The 23,430-nt window shown below is 36.9% G+C and overlaps 1 protein-coding gene across 2 annotated transcripts in view; it reads left to right on the forward strand.

Annotated features, from left to right (window-relative positions):
* STK3 (serine/threonine kinase 3) overlaps positions 1-23,430 on the forward strand; it is a 146,512-nt gene that overhangs the window by 60,826 nt on the left and 62,256 nt on the right. For both annotated transcript variants that reach the window (XR_008464652.1, XM_054189723.1), the window contains exons 7-9: positions 9,318-9,455; positions 11,856-11,981; positions 22,875-23,067. Coding sequence is in view for 1 of the 2 variants with exons in the window: in XM_054189723.1 (XP_054045698.1) it covers positions 9,318-9,455; positions 11,856-11,981; positions 22,875-23,067 (457 nt within the window). In the remaining variant the exon portion in view is untranslated. The remainder of the gene's footprint in view (positions 1-9,317; positions 9,456-11,855; positions 11,982-22,874; positions 23,068-23,430) is intronic.

The following is a 23,430-nucleotide window of genomic DNA, read 5'->3' on the forward strand; positions in this document are numbered from 1 at the left end:
CTGAGAGGCTCTTAAATATTGGTGAAGTTTCCTAAGGACTATGGTAGAACCTCGAATTGGCTAGTGGTCCAGAATGGCCCCATTGCTGTGTTATGGTGTTGGAAAGAGGAGGTGTTGCCCATGGCTATAAAAAAAAAAAAAAAAGTCTCCTATACAACTATGTTTAACAATATCTTCTTTTCCAAGTCTATGTCAAGTAAAAATTGAATTAGAATGTTAAACCACTACATCGGATACTTCTTTCAGCCTAAAGACAGCTTAATATCTATTTTTTTTTTACTGTAAAAAACCAACAACTCCACAAAACTCTTACTCCCTGAAAAAAAAATCTTAAAAAACATGTGCATACATACGTGCATGCTTGTTTCTCCTCCTGATTAAATGTGTCTTGCTCACCCAATGCTGAGATTGAGGGTACTTCTCAGAACAACAATCATGAATTAATTTGTGGCTCATTTAGGTTTTCCTTTTGGTGAGTGAAATTGTTGGAAATACTGTCCCAGATGGTGCTGCAGTTCCTTTCAGGTGTTTGAAACTCTTGTGTGTGTTTGTAAGACTTGCTGACTTTCATTGTCTTGTTTTCTGTTTTAGTCATTGTGTGGTTTTGTTTTTTTTTTTGGTGTATGTCCCTGGACACTGTAAAAAATTTGGAGACTTATAATTATTGCAGATGTAACTTTCAATATAACCAGTCAATAAAATGTTAAGTAATTATTTTGGTTTGTACCTATATGGGATTATTTGCAAGTTATGTTTTTTTTTCTGAAAATTCCTGTATATGTCAATTAAAAAAAATATCATAATCATAGAATGGTTGGAGTTGGAAGGGACCTTAGTGGTCATAGAGTTTCAGCCCCCTGCCATGTGCAGGGACACCCTCCACTAGAACAGGTTGCTCAAAGCTCCATCCAACCTGGCTTTGAACACTTCCAGGGGTGGGACATCCACAGCTCCTCTGGGCAACCTGTTCTAGTGGCTCACTACCCTCACAGTAAAGAATTTCTCCCTAATATCTAATCTAAATTTCCCCTCATTTCAGTTTAAAACCAGTATCCCGCATCCTATTGCTATGCTCCCTGATAAATTTCCTGCAGACCCCCTTTAGGTAGTGGAAGGCCATTGTAAGGTGTCCCTGGAGCCTTCTCGTCTCCAGGCTGAACAACCCCAGCTCCCTCAGCCTGTCCTCATAGGAGAGGTGCTCCAGCCCTCTGATCATCTTTGTAGCCCTCCTCTGGACTCGCCCCAACAGGTCCTCAGAACCTTTAGCTGCCTGGGGTAGTTCAAGCACAAAATCTTGAGTAGCCTGAAATTATTTTTGTTTTCAGTGAAAGTCTTTGCTTTGAAAATTGTGTAATTTCACTTATCAAAAACACTCTCCCGTCCCCAAAAAAACCCTCAAAGAAACAACAAAAAAAACCAACAAAGCCAAAGAACAATTAAAAAAACTTCATGAGATTGCAGGTATTTCCATGCTTTATTTTTCATTTCTATGGACTTTTGAAAGGCATTTGTTGCCATTCTTTAAAGGCTTGCTATCTAAGTTGAGGGAGGGGAGAATTTTGAGGATCAGAGTGCTGGCTGTCTCTTCTATTGTAACTTCAGTGACATAAATAAGTTTGTAACCTTGCAGATGAAATGGGAACTTGAATGTTATGCCTCTAAACAAAAAGGAAGCAGGAGAACAACGTTCAGTTGAATGGCAGAATTCAATAATAATTTGTGGTGAAGAGTTTGGTTCAGGAAATTGAAATAGCCCTACTGAATTGGATAGAAAATCTCAAATCATTAAATTTTAAAATAGAAGATGGAAAGTTGGGACAAGGTGATAGTCAAAAAAACCTACAGGCAAAAGCCATCAAAAGTTCTCCAAATCATAGGGAATTATTTAAATATGTTGGAAGAAAGCCTGGAGAAATATTGATAGGTCTGCTGGACTTGAACGGAGAGGAAGAAGAAGTAAGCAAACAAAAGAAGGCCACTGCAGATAAACAGAGTTGTTTGTTTTCATACAACTCCATCAAGTCATTTGTTGAGTTGCTTACAGATCTCTTTGGGTAGTACAAGTGATCACTTATGAGAGATCAAGAAACTTTCAAAAACAAAACAAAACCCCCTGGATAAATTGGTAAACTAACTGGCATAGGACAGCAGGCTGAGGTGATATTTCTGGAAAAAAAAATAGTGGTAATAAATATTTTTGTTACTCATCAAAAAAAAGGGTTTGATAATGAACAGACATATGCAGATGACAAGAGCCTTTTAGATGAGTTAGCATGGGGAGCTTGCTCTTTGTCTTGTTAATTGGATAACAGCCAGTGCAATAAATTCTGCCTTTTAAATATACCAGTGCAGATGTGTCTCAGGATATGGTAGAGCTTTAAAGTTATTGTAAGTGATGAGTTTTAAAAAACAGTTGTATAAGTGGGCTTATTTAAAACCAGTAGAAAACCACCCAAACTGAAGGAAATTACAACCTTAGAATGCCAATTTCTTCAAACTGTTGTCACAGAACACATGATCTGTAATATTCTTTTGAAACTTTAAGCAATTTTTTTAAAGGAAGTATCACAAAATCATAGAATATCTCAAGTTGGAAGGGACCCATAAGGATCATCAAGTTCAACTCCCACCTTTAGTAGGAAGAGTAAGTTCAGAGGTGAATCTTGAGGCACAGTTCTCTTGTGTGACGGTGCTAACAAGGCAAGGGTTGATTCTTTTCAGCAGATTTACAATCACATTACTATTGCAAAATGTTTGAGATTGGTATCTTTACATTCTTGACCTATTGTAACGCTGTCAAAATGTTATGAACTTACTAGGAATAATAAATATACAGGTCAATATAAATGGCTTATCTTTCAGTAACCCATCTTTGCTGTTAATCATGTGATTATTCTTTCCATTATGTATCTTTTCTCTGTGTTTATTACTTTATTACTTTACATCTTAAGTGCATCATACTTTGCTTTGAACAGCAAAGGTCGTCATTCCAGAGGGAAGCTTGTGACAGTGAATGGCTGTTAAACCACTGGTAACATTTCTGTGGTGGGTTTTTTTTTTCCTATTCTGGAGTTTTGTTTTTTTTGTATTTTTTTTTAAGTGCTCCTAGTGTTAATATGTGAGGTGTCTGTCCTTTTATCCTAAGATAATTTTAATGTCATTTTTACTGTATGCAGTATTGCATATGTGATTTAATCAGTGGTCACTACTAAAGAACTATCAAGGTGAGCACAAAAGAATTACATGTTAAATGTTATGTATATTTCCCTTCATTAGCATTAAAAATTCTGTATCGATTATTGTATGTCCAGAAGTTCTCTGGACTAAATCTCCACTTTCGCCTTCCTGCGCTTGGGCCTGTGTTGGTAATTCTAGCTGTGCTTCGCTGGGAGCTTGTGAGGCAGATGGATGTTAACAGCAAGGCATTCCCATCCTGTTACTCAGTTGGATGAACAGTCATTGCTGACTCCCAGTGAAGAAAGTGCCTTTTTGGTTGAACAGTGATGGGAATCTTAAAGTTTTTGCTTAATGTTGGAAATGTAATTTTATTGCTAGGAGTAGGTGTTTTTCAGTAAGGGACTGAAAGGATAAAAGTGTTTCCTTCCTGTTTTGATGATGTAGCTTTCAAAATAATATAATTGCTGCTTTGGGTTTTTTTTGTGTGTGGGGTTTTTTTGTTGTTGTTGTTTTGTGGTGGTTTTTTTTTTGTTTCTTTGGGGTTTTTTTTGTTTTGTTTTGTTTTTTTCTTCAGATGGCATTTCCAAATTTTTTTTTTTTGATAATTCCTTATTAAAGTCGACTGAAAAATAAGTAACTTCAACAGACAGTTTTCCCCCTAAATTGGTAACAGCTTCCTCAATATTTTAGCTTAAACCAAAAATGTGTTTTAGCAAAGATATGGGAGAAGCAGTTATCCATTGCGTGGCTAGATCAGTCTGGAGAGTTTATTCACTGAACATATCTTCAGTAAATGCTTCTTATGACACACAGGTTCAAAAAAGGGTTAGTGATAAATTAAGAGGATGAAACTTATTTGACAATTTTTGTATTTTTCTAATCCGTAATTCAGAGTAAAGTGTTCAGCTTTTCCTGTGCGAAATTGAAATCAAGGTGCTCTTTTAGTGCGTTTCTTCAAGTCACTTCTGTTAGAAATATATAAGGTATGAGACAGGCATTGAAAAAGAAGAAAATATCACTGCATGGGCCATTGGATGCAGAGTTTTGATTTGAGTGAGTCTTGGTCGCTGTAGTTCACATGGCTCTTGTCACTGAGATTAATAAAGAACAGCACTTACCACCAAGAAAAGAAAGATAAAATTGGATGAATAAGAATTGGTGTGTGACTGGGAAGCCACATCTTTCTTTCTGAAAAGACTAAAAATTGGTACTAGCTGCTTCAACAGAAGTAATATTTCAAACAGAAAGATAATGAAGCTTTTCAAGTATTTTTAATCACACATCCAGATTCCGGTTAGGGGTTTTATCAAACTTGGGGGGTATTGAGAATCTCCTTGGATCAGGTATCTGATAGATGTCTGATGGAACCAGACTTGTTTGTAATTCTGCACAAAAAGTGTGAGCGTACTAGATCTTCATGAACTACTGTGTTTGCAGATGGGAGGAGGACGCTTGTGATTTTTAGGGTGCTTCTAACAATTAATTTTATTATCTACCCTAAAGCAGATCATAAATTGACTTCCTTGTCTTTAAACACATAAGGCGTTGTTCAGTAACTTTTTTTTCACTGTTGCAAAGTTTTGCGAAAAACTTTGCTGTAACAATATTGTAGTTCTGAATTTAAAAAACAAAACAAAACAAACTCAACAAAGCAAAATCAATGTAGAACCTGTTAATATCTCATACTCATCCTTCTTGTCCATGCTGGTGTTTCATTTCTAGACAGCTGTTGAATTGTGTAATTGAATAATTAGTGGTGTTTCAGTAGCCTTTTTGAAGGCTATTCAAGAAGGGAGGGAAGATCTATGGCATCTGTCACAAAGAGGAAGATATGTCTTTTAGCTGATTCTTTGTCTCTAAAACTAATAAAATGTTACAGTATTCAGTACTTAAACCCCCTCAACCTTACATAGGATTTTGTATTCTAAAGTCTGTTACTGAGTTTAAATGTATTTTGGAGTTTGTTTTCTGCAGTAGGTTGATAAACTATGTAGCATAATTATGGAGTCACAAAGGGCCTGCGGGTGTCTTGTATCCATACTCTCTTTCTAAAAAAGTTTCGCTCTGTAGATTCTAGCAATGGAGCTTCACAGCATGAAAATTGTAAAATTGCCACAATATAAAAATCTTTGCTGTCACCCTCAGTAGCATTCATGATACTGGGCAAATAATAACAGTAAAAGTTATTCTTTTAATTTCCTGCTATTTATTAAAAGTCATTTATTTAAGCTAAGCAATAGAAGCAAGATATTCAAGGAGTTAAAACCCAAAAGACATAGTACCATATTACTGTTGATCATTTAATGTGTTCGTGGGCTGTGTGAAATACAGATGTATTACCTTGACTGACAGGAAGAATGAGCTACAAGGATTTTCTGATTAGGAAATCCCAAATGCAGTATGTGAGGGTCTCATTTTTCTTTTGGCATTTCATAATTCATCTGATTACATTTTCACGCCAATAAAATTGTCCATAAAGGAACGTTCACAAAAAATATGTTTTCAGCCTGGACTTCATTTTAAATGCTCGGCCCTTTAAGAATAATAAAAAGAAAGTAATGTGCTGACTCGTGCAGTTCTGCTCTCCTTTAAGACCTGGTCCTTAGTCCAGTATTCAGCTTAACCGTAACTCCTGGTTATCGGGCAGGTAAGTGCTTCCAGGCAACAGTTATGTTAGAAACTGTGTTAGATTGTCTAGTGCCCAATTTAGAACTGCCCGCTGAAAGCTGCCCTGGGTGAGATATCTTCCACTCCATCTTTTGTCACGTATGTACTGTAATCTCCCTTGGATCCTGGTTTCACTTCAGGGTGTAGGACTTGCCTCAGAGCAGTGTATGAAAGATGATTCAAAGTAGAGATGGGCTCAAGCTTCAGAGTGGAAGGGCCAGTTCAGAACAAATTTGGAATGGGCTGTCTATTACAGGCAGGTGAAGACAAACACTGGTTGAGCCATCTTGCAGCTTAAGAGATTAATTTATTTTTTTTGGTAAAGGATGACTGGTTAAAACTGAAGACTGAGTCATATGATCTAACACCGTGGCTGTATGTTTGATGTGTTACTTGAGTAAGACTTGCCAGTCTCTCTCAGGTATGTAGGGAAATATGGAAGGTGATGTTGAAGGTGGGAGAGAGAGAGGTGTTAGCCCCAGCTCTTTTGTAGTATGTCAGAGCCTGCCCGCTCTGCTGAACAGTTTCCTCCTAATGTTTCCCGCAGACGTTACTGCCAATTCAGCCGATGTAATTGGGTGGATGGTAGCTGATATTTGGTTTTTCTTTTAAGCAACAGTTGCCCAACACTGGCTGTATGAGCATTGCCATCAGTCCTACTGCGAGAGCTGAACTAATAGCAATAGCTGTGGGAAACTTCTAGAGAAAATTTCAAGTGGAGTGGAGGCAAAAATTACTACAGGGACTGGAGAAATATAGGGTAAGATGAAAGAAGCATGAAAAAACCAAGTCTCTTAGGTCTCCTGCTTCCCTTGACACTCATGGAACAGAGTGACTGAAATAGCTCAGTTTTGCTTTAAAATGGGACAGAGTTCTTTTAGGGTAGAAAAGATGTATTTGACAAGAAATGGAAGCAAAAATGAGGAATAAGTTCCTGTCGATAAGCATTTTGTTTTTATTCCTGGAGATTTGGGACCAATTTTATAATTCTCCAGTGATTGCTTTGCAAGCTTCTTGGAAGGAAACAGAAGTAGTTGCAAGCTAAATCATAGAGTGATTTGAAAGAGAGAAAGAGCTTAACTTTTATGCAAGTCAAAATGAGGAAGTAGAGGGGCAAGATGGAATTGAAAACCAGCATTTCAGGCTAGTTAATGAAAGGGAGTGCTGAGAGCTGGGGGGAGAGGTACACGTTAACAAGTGCATGGCGTAGTTAAAAAGTTGGACTAGACATTTGGAATAAGTAGTTTCTATATGTTTTCTTGGAGTACAAAACCACATCTTGTTTCTCCTTTTTTTCAGCTAACATAGCTCATGACACATATCAAGATTTAGAAAAGCCTACAGTTTAAGCATTAAATAAATACACGTGTTCTTTGAAGTAGGTATTTTCAACAAACGTACAAAGCATAAATGTGGATTTAGGGCCCTAACACTAGCGCTTGAATATCTCCTTTCGTGACTTTTATTGCCTACCATAAAAGAATGATTCATGAATTCCCTTTTTCTTCTGATTGTCCTTCGTGAATTATAAAGAAGTCACTTCTTTGCTGTGGTTCTTAACTGCTGTGTAGTTGATGAAAATAATTGTCAAAGGCAAATGGTTTTCCTAGAACACTGGAGCTGAGTAAGACTCTGAAAATAAGCTCTGCTTACCTGCGGAGAGACAGGTCAATGTTTATTATCAAGCAGGAGGTATACATTTTGGTACCACAGAAACAGAAGTTACTAGTCTCCTGTTACAGCTGCGTGTTTTCAATAGCTACTGCAGAACTAGCTGTTAAGAGTAGCTAAAGATAAGATTAAAAGTCATCAGTTCAAAGTTCGGAAGAGATCGTTACTTTCAAGGACAGAAACAGCTGAATTTGTTAGCCACTGCTTTATAGTAGAAGTACTTCACTTGTACTGGCAATTAATCTTGTTTCACAAGTGAGGTATGGAAGGCCAATTACAGGGTAATAGAGTGCCACGTTTCCTATCGGACTTCATATACTAGTTTGGCATGGCTGCCCACTGAAAATATAAAGCTATTATAGTGTATGTCTTTAGTAAACAAAATGCCCAGGTTTCTTCTTGTAATTTTTGTATTAGACAAATAATGAAATGAGTTTTGTAAATGTTAAGTATTGGAATTAAAGCAAACTATTCAGTACTGATATGATTTTTCATTAAAATTATGATAAGCAGTTTTTTGCATCATTTTGAATGGATTCTGCTTTTCTTCAGTGTATGACAAGAATTTTAGAAATAGGGTTTGAACAAGTTAACCCAATTTTCAAGGCCAGTCAGACTTCTTAAGAAGCTATGGATAAAATCTCAGGAACCTCCCTCTCCCTTCTCCCCACGTTTCAGACACAGGCTCCTGGTGCCTCTACTATGTTAACAGTGTGCATAAGCTCTCATTTAAATATTTTCCTCTTTTCTGAGTACATATTTCTGCCTGTCCTTGTAGAAAAACAGACAAAGAGCTTTTACTCCCTTTCACTTTGGAAAATATGGTTGATTGAACCTGGTTCTAGAAGAAAATAATAGCTTATTATTTCTGTCAATAGACCTAGTTCTGAATAGTGTGTTGCTGTCATGTGTAAATCTTAAGCAATGATATGACATACAGAAGTTCAAAATTCCCAATTATTTTACAGTAGTCTCTCAGAATTATACTGCTATTTTTCCCCCTACAGCTGTAAATCTATAATTAGAGGAAAACCTGGTAAAAAAACCATAAAGAAAATGGCACAATATATATATAATCTTAAGTGGGACAAACTTTTTTTTTTTTTTTTTTAAATATAGTATGAATCTTTTTTCCTAATTGAAAAATATATCTGCATATGGTTCTTGACAGTGTGAAATGTAGATATAGCATAGGTAAAATGCTGTCTCTTCAATTTCAAATTCTCGCTGCTAGTAAGCAAGTTATGTGATTATTTTATTTTTGTCATCTTTTAGTGTTGTCTTCGGTCTTTTAGCATATGTTTCTAAGTCTTATTAGGAAAAGCAAGTTTTAAAAACTACATCTGAAGAATTATGAATGCAAAAGGAAACAGTAATCCTACCAAATTTCCTAAGCAATTTTGCTATAAAACTAAATGCAGTTAAGAAAGAAGGTGAATGTAGCTTTTCACAGCAACTTTGTGTCTGTTTAAACAAGTAGTGCTGCCATTTCTACTAAGAATTTCCAAAAGAACAAAGTCCTCTCTTGAGACTGATAAACAGCAATAGATAAAATAAAGAGTGATGTGCTCAATGGGGTACAGTTTAAATAGAGAAAATCTAATGGGAAGTAGCTACATTAGTAGCAGATGGATTTACTTCCTGAATCTCGATCCGAGTGGAAATCCTAGCTTACTTAAGATTTGTCTTCCAGATTCTTAGCCTGATAAGAAAGGTGGATAAAGCAATTTATTTACTTGGCCTCAGTGCTATGATGATGTGTTTTGTTTTAAACTTGCTATTGTTGTTTGATTTTTATCTAGGCTATTTTTATGATTCCTACAAATCCCCCTCCAACCTTCCGGAAGCCAGAGCTCTGGTCTGATGAATTCACAGATTTTGTGAAGAAATGCTTAGTGAAAAATCCTGAACAAAGAGCTACAGCAACACAGCTGCTACAGGTCAGTCTTTAAGTTACTGAGGAAATGCAAGTTTTATGGCTTTTTTCCTCTAGTCTCAAACCAGAACTGTTGTGAAAATTTCTAAGGGCAAAGCTCATTTTAACTATTATCATGCCTTATTTCTTTTCTGTTTTGTGGTCTTTTCTCTGTCAGCTCCTGTATCTCTACCCCCATTTTCTTTCTCCTGTGCCGCTTCTAAAAATTAATTGCTCTTTATGTAGTTCAGGGCTGGTTCTTGCTGTTAAAATAGGATCCTTGCTTTGTGATTAGAAGCCCTCAGTAGATCTCTGGGTTTAGGCAAGTATTAAATAAAGGAACTGAGCCCAGGTTACCCCTCAGCGTGGACCACCCATGGGGTATATTTGATCTGCCCTTCTGGTTATGTCAAATTAAGCAGACAGGTTGCTCTCTGTCCTAGAAGGATCTGATGCAGAGGGACAGTATAAGGAGTTTGTTCTTGGGCTGAGTTATACCAAGTGGCACTTTTAAATTGAGCTGCAGTTGACGGTATGCCCTCTGCAACCTGAGCCAGGGCAGGGTGTGCCAGGCTTTTGCCGGCTCGCTGACCTGAGCTTCTAGTAGTTGCAGAAATTTAACAGTTGCACCATTTTGGTACTGAGATAGAAATAAAGCGGGGAGATTTCAAAGAACTAAAAAAAGTGAAACAGGAGGGGCTAATCCATCAAGAAAGATTTAATCTTCATGAAATGGACATAATTTTACAGGGGATGCACATTTTAGTTTGTATTTGTGTTATCCACTGCCTTCAGAGTTGTCATAATAAGCCTACAAGTAACTAAGGAAAAAAATAAGAACAAAGGTAGTGAAAGAGGAGGGGAAAAAATGATTTCTAGAATTATAATAGGTTCCATGATGATTGAAATGGAATCTAGCATTTCCTGTAAATAAGCTTGCTTGATAATGAGACAGAAGTGAACAATTTTGCTAGATCCTTTGCTCCTTTTACTTTCCTGATTCCTAATTCATTAAACTTTTGGATAATTTATTGTTGTTTTAATGCTTTTCACTACTTATCGGTAAATACTATTCTTAAGTTTCTTTGTTCTTAAGTCTACATAAGAATCTGATCTTCTGAAATTTTACCTGTAAGACACTCATCCTAGTCTCTAAGCTAGCAATAGCATCTTTTAAAATTTAAATTCCAGTGAACTCCACTACAAGGAGAACATGAAAATTTTGCAATGTAGTTTCCAGTAATAGATCATCAAATTCACAACTTGTGTGAAAACACCAAAATGTAGGCCGCAAAAAGAGTAAAATTGAAAGTTTTACATTTTCATATGATGTATGAATCGGTACTTGAGACCTTAAAGAATTGAAGTTCGTATGGTTAGCTGAAGACCAGCAGCTGGATAGAAAAGACTTGCATTAATGTATGCAAGTAAGAAGGGGGGAAAAAAAAAGAAGCTTCAGTGTTCTTCTTTCCACATGCTTACTGGCCAGAAAACTGCGTCCAGCACAAGTACATGTTGCCTTTTCCCCTAGCTGGATTTGGGAGCATGTGTAATGGAGCTGGAGGTGCTGTTGGTGTGTCTGAGTGGGAATGAAAGTACTGCTTGTGGGGAAAGATCATGGAGGAAAAAGGACAGTGATTGAATTAATATATCAAGGGAGAAGAAAGGTAATAGGTGTAGGACAGTAGGCTTCATCAGTTCTGTTCTTTGTGGAACAATTGTTTAATATCTAATGATACATTTCTGAGGTGCTTAGAGTTATGTTTTGTCTAAATTATATTTGCATACAATGATGCAAAAATCAGAATTTTTCTAACAGCAGGTGTTTACTAGACAGCAAAATGAACGTAAATGGTATCGTGCACATGTTGTCTTAAAGGAAGAAGTGATATTTTAAATGGCCTTGAATTAAAAATTAGTCTTCCTGCTAAAAGTAACATTTCTTTCCTTGTTCCACATTTCATCATCATAGATCAAGAAATGTTTTATGGTATATAAAGTACAGGCCAACATAGTTGCTCTGCTTACAGCCACTAATTTATGCTGTCAGTTTGTTAAGATTAATTAAATTCTGTAACTGAATATCTGAAAAAGTTTGTTTTTCTATGTCAGACAATCAACACACTATTTATTTACTACTTACTGCATGTTTCCTTTGGACAATTATGTCTCTAACTATAAAACAGTTGTTACATGATTACATTTCTGAAGGCTTGTTGTTATTAGAAATAAAAAATCTTGGTAAAATCTTAGTTATGAAGCAGCTAAAAGATATCGTATGTTGTTTTAGTGTAGATTTTCATTATTGTGTAATGTAAAATACTATTTATCACTGAAATTGTGGTTTTGAATAATACTTCTAATTTCATCTGAAGCATAACTATTGTAATGATGTTATATAATTTAATTATTTTTTTTCCCCTAGCATACATTTATTAAGAACGCCAAGCCAGTTTCAATTTTAAGGGACCTGATCACTGAAGCTATGGAGATAAAGGCAAAGCGACATGAGGAACAGCAGAGAGAACTAGAGGAGGAGGAAGAAAATTCGGTGTGTACCTTTTTTTCCCTATAACTATCTGTACTTTATAAGTAAGTTGCATTTTTTCCCCTATTTCCTGTACTTGTGTTCAAATACTTTTCTTTAACAGGTTTCTACCTGGTTTTTAGCCCATGAGGGCTGAGTATTCCACCCTTATTTATGATGAGTAACACTGCTGTGAGTAGTGCCGTATGAGCCAGCTTTCAGCGCTATTCCATGAGGTGTCCTAGTGAAAAGTTTTTCTAGGAGGTGGGAAAAGAAGCTATGTCAACTTCAGCTGTTCAGACGAACATAAAAAAAGCCCAACAACTCAAAACTGTTAAGGTTCCACTTTCACATATGGGCTCTAGACAAGTGGTTTAATTTTCGGTTCAGGGCACTTAGCCTTTTTTTTATAGTTAGAAAACACAGTAAGTAGTGATTACAATATGGTTTGAATCAAGTTATCCCTATGAAGTGAAAAAGGTGACAGCATTTCATTCTTCAGATGATGTTGTCAGCGTGTTTGAGGAGAGAGGCAGGTCGTGTGATTAAGTAGGTTGTATTTAGAATTGTTTGGCAATGTTAGGAATAAGTCAGTGTTCCTGGCATTATTACTCTCCCTACATGATTTGTTTTAGGGCAGTCTTGTGCAACACAGCAGTATGTGCTTCAAAGAAGTGTGTTGCCACACATTACAATGGGAGCCAAGGTCATTCAGGAATAACACACAGAGAAGATGGAGACTGGAATGTTAGTAGAAATCTTACAGCTTTGAGCAAACAGAGAAGAGCAGTGCAGTAATGCAGTCTGCCCTATCCCAAATTGTAGAACCGTTGTTATAAGTTACGGAGTGTTTAGGTGATGATCTATATATAGGAATACTTTTCAAGCAGATTCTGTGTTTTGTATCCCAACAGACAGTATGGCTTTCATTTGCTGGATGTTTTTCTGTTCTAGGAGTATGTTTTAAGAGTATTGATAGCTTGTGTTTACTTTATAGATGGTTTACTCTGGATTGTATTTGCTTAGTCAGTAATAAAACAGACAGGGAAGGTTGGGATTATTTTTTTATTATTTTAGGAAATGTTTCCTGTGTGGAGATGTGTGACTTGACATGCAGAGTTGATGTTTGTGACTTGATATATTGAATAGTTGATCTCTGAAGAGACTGATGTATTACCTACGTAAAAAACTAATGTCTTTACTAGCATGCTTTCCTCCCTACTATTGCCTTCAGAACTGTAGACCTCAAACAGTTGGGCGTTGTTGATGTCTTTTGCATTAACCCAAAATTGGGTATGACATCTAATTACTTAGTCTGAGATTCAGATGAGGAATCAAATTGCCAGGCAGGGATGAAACAATCCATGCCAGCTCAGAATGTGCTGTACAGCTTTCCTGTCCCACTGCTGCATGGAAGGGTACAACACAAGTTTGATCCACCTCAACTGCAGAAGCATTTAGCAACTCCTCATGCTTCTTGAATGGGTACAAAAGTCAGAATGTACTGCTGCACTTCCCCACCAAATCACTCAGTGTTTAATATAAGGGAACCTCAAATCCAGGACGGGGACACGAATCCGTTATTTGTGTTACCGTTGCAGTAGATGGGGAATTTTGCTGTGTACTTCTGTGGTGCAGTTGGGGAATAGGTTATGAGTTAAAAAGACAGTGAGACTCTGCTCTTAAGTGTAAGGCAGAAGGTCAGAGTGGATGGCAGAGGAGACGTAAGATTAGTCAGTACGGGAAGCTCTGGCATTAGCATACCTTGCTCAATTTTTTGTCAGGATCATGATGCTGAGGAGTTTTAAAGGACAGTAATGGCAGTCTTGCAGATGGCTAGAAGCAGCCCTGCTGGTAGTAGCAGGGGACCTGACAAAAGAATAAAGGGGCTGGAAAACTTAACAGGTGAGTAACAGAAGAGGCCAGTTTGAGGTGGAGCTGACTTCTCAGTACAGAATGAAATGACAGATGGAGATAGACAGATAGCTTGTCAATGAGATTAGTCAGATCAGAAAGGAAAGGTAGAAAAATGAAAACTAGAGTATGACTTCAGCATAATGAAAGACAGAAGGGGAAAAGTTGGAAAATGAACGTTTGTAGTTGTATTACTTAGAGTGGAGAGACCACTATATGAGACTTAAGATGACAAATAGGCAAGAAGGATGACAGAGTCTGCATGAAAACTTTAGCAATATGGACATTTTGAAAAGGCGGCTGTGTTTGTTAGGGCAAGCCCTTTGTACTGCTGTACTTGTAAAAGACTTCAGAATTATTTTAAAAAAAAATAATACATTGAACATGCACATTATACTGTATAGTATCCTAGAGAGGCTCAACATGAGCCGTCAGTGTGCACTAGCAGCCCAGAAAGCCAATCGTATCCTGGGCTGCATCAGGAGAAGCGTGGCCAGCAGGTCAAGGGAGGTGATTCTCCCCCTCTACTCTGCTCTCAAGAGACCCCACCTGGAGTACTGCGTCCAATTCTGGAGCCCCTACTACAAGAAAGATATGGACGTGCTGGAACGTGTCCAGAGAAGGGCTGCGAGGATGATCAGAGGGCTGGAACACCTCTCCTGTGAGGACAGACTGAGAGAGTTGGGGTTGTTCAGCCTGGAGAAAAGGCGGCTCCGAGGAGACCTTATAGTGGCCTACCAGTATCTTAAGGGGGCCTACAAGAAAGCTGGTGAGGGACTTTTTAGGATGTTGGGTAATGGTAGGACTAGAGGGAATGGATTAAAACTAGAGCTGGGACGATTCAGACTGGACGTGAGGAAGAAATTCTTCACCATGAGGGTGGGGAGACGCTGGAACAGGTTGCCCAGAGAGGTGGTGGAAGCCCCATCCCTGGAAGTTTTTAAGGCCAGGCTGGACGGGGCTCTGAGCAACCTGATCTAGTGGGAGATGTCCCTGCCCATGGCAGGGGGGTTGGAACTAGATGATCTTTAAGGTCCCTTCCAGCCCTAACAACTCTATGATTTTATGATTGAAGTGCTTTTAGAAATAGTGTTATCATCCTTAGTAATTTGATGTCTTATACTGCTTTTTAGTTTTCTATGGTGATGCTGACTTACAGGCTATAATTGATCAACTAAAATTAATAAATAATACCAAATTAAGTTTGCAGGAGATGTTAAGAGAGATGGATCCTGAGCATAGAATGCATAATATATTGCATTTGGACATAATTAGATAAGCCCTTGCGGTTGCATTTTTGAGCTAAGTAGGTGCTTCCTCAACAAGATAAACTGGCTGCCTCTTTGGGTCTATTTTAATACAAAGTAAACTTTTTGAAGGATGGATTTAAAGTAACACTGAAGGTAGGCTGAATACAAAGCACAAAAGAGATTAATGCAAACTATCCCTTAATATTTTAGAGCATAAGAAGACAAGTTTAAGAGTTCAACTGGGTAGTTACTGTATGTTGTTAAGGGGTGGTACCTGCTTGAACTACACATTCTAATTCTGTTTAACAGATTATTATGACTGTTTTACTTTGGGAAAACACAGAAAGGTTAATCCTTACAATCTTATGTCTGTTTTGTTTGCTGTGAGAGAGGTCCAGTAATAGACTAGGCTACACAAATAGTCTGTAGTCAAATTCATTGCGAGCTAAGGTAAGTCAGACTGTCTTATATTTGCTACTGACCTACGTGTGTGCTTGAAGTGACAATAATTCAGAGGATGTGTTTGTAATACCGTGGAAAGGTGATAGAGAGTTTAACTGTAGTTCTCCAGCAAACGCCAGCTTTGCTTGTGGCAGAGAAAATGGATATTTTTTAAAAATAGTTTGTGTCATTCTTGTAAACTTCAGTAGGAGGAAGGAATAGATCTCTTTGAGCTTGGGGAAAGTTCCAAATGTAGAGAAAGACCAAAGATAAGAAGAAGATATGCCACTTGTAAGTGGAGCAAACAAAAGGGAAATACTAGCTGGTGCGTCTGGCAAAGTGGAAAGTGGTGCTTGTCTGTGTGATAATTTCATATTTTTTATCCTGATCATGGATAGATAAATTTCATTACTCCTGGAGATTATTCTGGAGAGCTTTTGTGCCTTTTTTCCCTTTAGCTCTTTCAGCTTTATTGAAGGAAGACTGTACGCTACCATGTATTTACTACTACAAAAATATCTTGTAATGGACAAGAGGATGTCCAGGTATTTTGGACTATATTGAATAGTTAAACTTTTGAAAAAGTTTGCTGTTATAAAAAGATTAAGTAAAAAGGGATTTTCGTTCCTATTTTAAAAAATATTTTTGTTAATGTTCTTTTATGCTGCTGAGATGTTTCAATTCCCTAAATTTTCATATGGTTTTATGATTCTAATAATAGTCTGTGATAAGGTTTGTAGTTAGGTTGAAATTTTTACTTTTGTTAAAGCTGTTAATGTGATATTTGGTAGTAAGTATGACTTTTGCTACTGGTAAATACATGCCTTTAATAATTTTGTATTGCTTGGTAAGCCTTGAGTGAAAAAAGTTTGGAAATACATAGCTTCAATAGAAAGAGTGAGGGTACAAGTGAGTGAAATGAAGAATACTGATGGTGAGGTGAGGAGGAGGAATTTCCTTGCTGACAAATGCAGTTTGTCAAAACTCCATGTTTGGTAGTGACCTATGAATAGCTTTCGTGTTGTCACAATGCAGAACTAATCTTGTTCTGAACTGGTTTTAATATAATAGTTTGGTTATAATACAGACTTCCCATGTTTTGCAACTGAATTTCAATGCAGTACATCATTGTAAGAAATTCCAGATTCATTTGAAGGATGACACCAGCGTCTTGTACTGTTGCAGTCACTAAAGATTCTGATCAGTTAAAAGCACAAAGCCAGCCAAACTAGGAAACATCAGGATAAACTGTTACTTTTTATTTAATCAGAGAAGTTTTCTGTACCGTGTTTCCTGAATTTGTATTATTCATGTACTGTGTGCTAGAAGACTCCTGAGCAACCTGTAGGTGCGGTTGAGGCCTGAATTAAGTGAAATTATGGACAGCACAGATTTTAGTTTTTAAAGTGTACTAGGCAGAGATTGATCAATGGACCCACAAGTTTTTAAAGGAACGCAGGATAAAAACCAGAAGAATAAAATTAAAGCATTGTGTTAGTCATTTAAAAAAATCCCAAACAAATAACATCCACCTCCCCACCCCCATATATAAAATAATGCTTAATTTCAAAATAAGATCAAAGGTTATGTCTTTCATTTAATTTAGAACTTGTTTGGGGAACTGCCAGAAAAACAATTAACCAATTCTTTTTTACGCTTAGAACTGAGTATTTATTCTTTCCTTTCTGGAAAGGGAAACAGATAATATGAGTACCAGTTTGGTATACTGTAGTGGATGAAGTCAGCAGTCCAGCATTCAAGTGTAAAGATAAATAACCAATGCACATTCCTCTTTCTTATGTACCAATCTCCACAGAACCCTGAAGAAATACAGGGCCGCTTGTGTGTAGTTTGTATGACTCCATGAACATGCAGTTCAAATGATAATACAGGTTTTGATAACGTGCAATGATGGCAGAAGTTCTGTAAAGAGATAACGACAGTCCCTATGATACCTTGTGTAGTAGCAGCCACAGTGTCATGCATATATTTCTTCACATTTTAGTATCTATAAATGTTTTCAGATTGTATATGGAATTGGAGTCACTATTCAGTTGGAAAGCAATAGCCACCTAGCACATAAATTTTGGAAAATAATACCTTAGAAGTGGATTTTTCCCAATGACATTGCTGTGAAGTTTTCACCAGAGAAGTGCAAAGGCACAGTCGTATCTGGAAAAATGAATGTTTAATAACACCTAAAAGCAAGAGCAAATATTGGTGTTAGTGTTAAGTAGAATCTATCAATGTTAAAGGTCTCTCATGGGCAGTGAATTGGGATCCATATACTACTGAAAAAGAATGGTTTCAGTTAACCTTTTTGGGGGCATGGATTTTATTCATGTAAACCCCCAAGAATTTCCTATGTAAAGTGTGAGCAGTTGTGCTCGTTACTCACTGGTATATGTTTGGGACCCATCAAGAAGAAAGGTATAAAATGTTCTAACTGTGTTGTTCCTTTTGTAAGGAAACCAGATTTAACCCTAACAATTACATTTGAATAAGTTTTTCATAGCCTCAGTTCCCTCTGAAAGCCATATATGTATTGTGATGGGCACTCAGGTTGTAAGTGACTTACACAACTGCAAGTAAAATGGAGAAGAGTGGGTGAATTTGGAGAATTAATCAGATGCAAAGATTTCACAATTATGTGCTTAATTTTCAGGATCAGTTCAGGTTGAATACAGTCTTCATGTCTGTATCCTTCCAGAGAGACATAATATCATTACAAATAGTGCATTCTGAACTGGTTTTGTCCCTGTTATGAAAGCTGCTGGTGTGATGAGAATGCCTTCTGACAAACTGACAGGTTTTGATAGGTGCTGAGGTAATTGTACAGATTTCTTTAATTAAGCAAAAATTGCAAGTGGTGTATTCTACAGAAGGTTAATCCCAATATCAAAGTTTAAATGTTGGTTTAGGCATTACTAAACATGACCGATCTCTTCTCTCGTGCATTTTTTGAAGTGTGATGTGAATTGGATGCTGAGCCTGGGCAGCTGTATTATGGGAATGTAAAGTAACTCGTTGCCTGGCAGCTTACAGGAAACATGTCTAAATATTTATTTCTGTGGATCTTTACAGGAATGAGCTAACAAGCAGCTCTTCCTGTATGTTTTCTTTTACATTTTAATGTCTCTATTACGTGAAGAATCCTTAATTATTTTAGAATAGTCAAGCAAGGAGTTACTGCCTCAGTGCTCCATTTTTGCTTTTCTTAGACACTTAGTGGTTGACAACTATCAACAACTTAGCCAACCATCAATAATCAATTATTCCTAGATGTCGGTGTATGTATTCATTCATACAAAAGTTTCTTTGGTTAATCATATATTAATTATGAGAAGTTGGTGTCTGTCTTTTGAGACCTTAAGAAATAACTGCTATAAGTATTCCTTTATATTTTTACAGTATTTATGCAGTTACTTTAAAGAACTAGTGGTCATTGAGTTATTCTGTATTTTAAATCTGATACGTGAGGCGGTATTTTTCTGAAGGTTTTTATATTTACTTTCATGTGTTTATGTATATATCTGTGTATCTGTATGTATATATATGTAACTTTGCATGAGAGTGTTAAAACTTTGTTTTCATAGCATTTTTCCTTTAAGCCAAAGAACACTTAACATATGTGTTTATTAAATTTGATTGAAGTCCTTTTAAGTGTCCTTAAGTTAGAAATATGTAAAGATGACTTTGTCGAGTGAAATATAGCTACCCAAGGGGCATAAACAGCTTTTTAAGAGCACATTGTTAAAATCCACAGCAGTTTAGAGCCAGAAGCTGATTATAGGAAGAGTAAACACAGGAAGGTGATTGTGAACAGCAAGTTGTTGTTACTAGGTATATCAATTAGAAGGAAGTAGAGAAGAAGCTTAAACACTGTTTCGTGACATATGTCTGGTGAATTTGATGGGATTTGAGTTAAGCCTTTACCTGTTTTGCCGATGGGTCTAAGCTTAAGTGTGTGCTCAGTATTAAGCCTATACTTGGGTTGTAGTTGGGCTTTGTACATGTTAGGAACTTTTACAAAATCTTTGTTCTTGACCAAACTATATTATGTGTTTATGTAGCTACTACAGTGCTTTTACAAAAAGATAGCTGTGACTACAGCCACGTTTTTCAAAGGTGATGATGAGGTGTTAATAGTAAATGAAATTATTTTACAGGATACTAAATTTTGCCAGCGTGTAAATCTTCCTTTAATGTATTGTAGCCTAGTTAGCTGTCTCTGGTGCCCTCTAGTGTTCTTTTTACAGGCACAAACCATAGTTACAGAACTTCTGAAGACAAGCTGCAGTATTTGCATGTCTTGTTTAGTCTTTTCTTTATCAGTCAGTCTTCATCCCTTTTTCTCCTATGGGTGTTAAAAATGCAACAGAAAAATCCATTAATCTTTACCACCTCAGCTCATTCGCTTCTGTAATGATGTAGACTAAGGTTTGATGTACGAGGCCATCTTTTCTGAGAAACCTTCTCATGTGGTGAAGAGATCTTTTATGTTAGAAGCATATTGTGAAGTCTTGCATGTTGTTTACGCTGAAGTCTTTTTGAATTGGCTGTCCTGATAATCAAGTGTCTATGATTGCATTTTCATGCTTTAAGGGTTGATTTTGCTGATCTTCTAACTTATTTTAGTAAATAAGGAGATTCAAACAGTTTGTTCCATAGAGTTGCAGGGTACTGGCAGTGTTTTGCTTATGCTTACCTCATGCTGTAATGTTGTTCAGAGTTCCTGTAGTTTATTGTATTTTCTGTAGCATTTCAAGAGAGAATAGTGCTCTCGCTCGTGCGCTCTTTCTGTTGGTGTCTACTGGTGTGTCAGAAAACCCTGTCAAATACAAGTTTGGTGCTTACTACTTTGTACACAAGAGAATGGGAGACAATTTAATTCCAGAGTTAGCTGGTTTTATTGCTTGATTCTTGGATCTGTCTTCATAAACAGTATGAGAACATGACACTTCAGCTTTAATACCGTATATTTTTTTCCTGGTTAAAATTGAGATTGTGTTTGTTTTTATTTAATCAGTGAGATCAGTGAGTTTACCTTTGTTAACAACAGATCAGAAGGTTCTATATCAGTATTTACAAACCGTAAAGCATGAATCGGAGTTTGTACGAAGGAATTGCTTTCATCTCTCGTATAAATGTGCACATAACGTGGATCCACTGCATATTTTTATAAAGTTACTTTTTTGTAAGTACAGTATAGTCTACTGCTGTATTAGCTAAATCACATATTTGTGAGAAATACTGGAATGATAGTTCTGGAAACAATCTGGCTCAACCCACAAAATTAATTATTTTGGGGCGTGCACAGGCCCCTAAAAAAATTTGTATTGCTCTCTCTCTCAGTGCATCGTTCCTGATCGAGGGAGAACACTATTGATGAAAATTGTCGTGTACTTCCCTTTTTGGGACAACTAATCTATTAGTACAGAGGTGGACTTTTCCGATCCTTAGTCTTCTAGGTAATAGAAGATGACCGTTCTCTTTCCTGGACGACAAGAGTACTTTTGATGCTCCTAGACTGGAAAATGAAGTGCTATTCTTTGGTACAAATCCAAGTGCTTGATTGGACTGAATAAATAAAATATCAATGTTTTTAATGAAGCAGAAGATATGAAAATGGTCACTTAGGACTCCATTTCATATTTGCTCTTATTGTTAGCCATCACTTGTTTTCACTAACTTCTGAAATAAAACTTCTAAGCCTCAGGAAAATATTTGTTTTATTTTTTATTTCAGTTTTAGTAAGTTTAGGACCATCGGCACTGCAAGTGGATATTAATTAGTCAAGGAAACCTGTAAATAAAATGTAACTGTGCCTTAAGCTCAGAGATTTGCTTGCCTGTATGTTAGGCACACCACATTTGTAGCGCTTAATAGGAGAAATAGCAGTATGTTGTGAGTCAGTTTTGCGTTGTATTGCAGTACTGAGAGAAGCACTTGGAAATAACTTAATTGTTCTGCCACTTTTAAAATGCAATGCAAAAAGACACTTCGGGACTTTACTTTCTGATCGCCCATGTTAGAAAGGGAAAAATATAACTTGTAAAAATCACTAGGGTTAGCAAGAATGTTGGGGGGGAAGGGGGGAAGGAAAGAAAATTAAAGTTGCCACCAGGAGGAGCAGTACTAAAATATTCTCATTTATTTACTGGCGCAGACTTCTAGTGCTGTAGCTGTAAACTATCTGTATCTTTGGAAATATAATTTTTTTAAGGGTAGGGTACTAAACGTAGTGTTTTAGAATGCAACTAGAAAACCCAGAAGGAATGCAAGTGAAGAACTTTTATATTCTTACAAATTATAATCTGGAAAAGAATGACTCTTTTGACATTCGAAATTTTAATCACAGATTTCGATCTGTAGCCTGGTTTCAGTATGTTTTGCTGTTAGCCAGACTCTCTGAATCAAAATTAGATCTGGTTTTGTGTCTCTTAGTTGAGACGTAATAGAATAATTTTTGGGAGCTGGTGTATTGGTGTTGCTACTAACTACAATTCTCAGTATCTACTTAGACCAACAGTTAGAGAAACAGGCACTCCGGCAATGTAGCTGGCTCCTGCACTTACGTCTGTACTAGAGGCAAATTGTCTGCTGCTGTGTCAGGGAATAACAGGAAAGGAAAAAAAAGTTCAGTAAGAAATAGAAAATGCAAGACCTTAAAAGGTTTTGGGGCATGGGTGAATTTTTTAGATTTTATTCTTTTGGGGGGGTTTGGTTAGGTTTTTGGTTGGTGATGGTTTGTTTTTTGTTTGTTAATGTTTGTTTGTTTGTTTATTTCTCCTTGGGTAATAGATTTTACTCATATAGAAAATGTGTATAGTCCATCACATTATTCCTGAAATGCTGTGATGTTGTGCATATAATCAGAGCCCCATCCAACCTGACTGTGAATATTTCCAGGGATGAGGCATCTACCACCTCTCTGGGCAACCTGGGCCAGTGTTTCACCAAACACTGGAATAAAAATGGGTAACCAAACACTGGAATAAAAATATAATGGGTCACGAAAATCACTGAGCTACTCAAAACTGGCTGCTGATGCAAAGTGGGTGAGTGTGCCACGTTTCTGGTATATCCAGAAACATCTGTACATCTGTGAGAAGGAAGAAAGTTTTTGTTCTTCCTTAATATGGAACATTTTTTATTTTGTATTTTTTTTTTAAGTTTTAAACTGGGAAGTCTAGCAGTACATCTAGGTCACATGAAGATATAAAACTAATGAATAAGCATCTAAATGATTGCTTCTTAGCTTTGTTTTTTTTAAATGATGTGCTGCATTCTCACAAATGTTTCTTCGTAGGATGAAGATGAGCTGGACTCTCACACCATGGTGAAGACCAGTTCGGAGAGTGCCGGTACCATGAGGGCCACAAGCACTATGAGTGAAGGTGCTCAGACAATGATTGAACACAACAGTACTATGTTAGAATCGGACTTGGGGACCATGGTAATAAATAGCGATGACGATGAAGAGGAAGATGGGACCATGAAAAGTATGTTGTTAATTTGCTTTTCTTTTAATGATGTAATATGTTTTCTCATACTGCATGAGAACGTTATATCATCAGTGGCTTTTTAGTGTCAAGTTCTGTGGTTAAAACAGGAGGAGAGGAGTATTTATATCTCTAAATTCTCTTTATATACTTTGTGGATAAAGTGGTGGCTGTGGTGGAAGATTCAAAGCAGAAGCCTGGTTTTGGTGCTTTGCTAAGTCTCTCTGGAGGACTCTAAAATTAGCCTTCTGTGAATTCTCCCTTCTGCTGCTTGTCTCTTGTTTTTTTGCCTCTTGTCTTACATACATTTGGACCAGTTTCTTGGAGCTAAACTGAAGTGATGTGATGATGTGAGAAGCTGCT

This window comes from Rissa tridactyla, chromosome 2, assembly GCF_028500815.1.
Source record: "Rissa tridactyla isolate bRisTri1 chromosome 2, bRisTri1.patW.cur.20221130, whole genome shotgun sequence".
In the NCBI taxonomy this organism is placed as follows: Eukaryota; Metazoa; Chordata; class Aves; order Charadriiformes; family Laridae; genus Rissa; species Rissa tridactyla.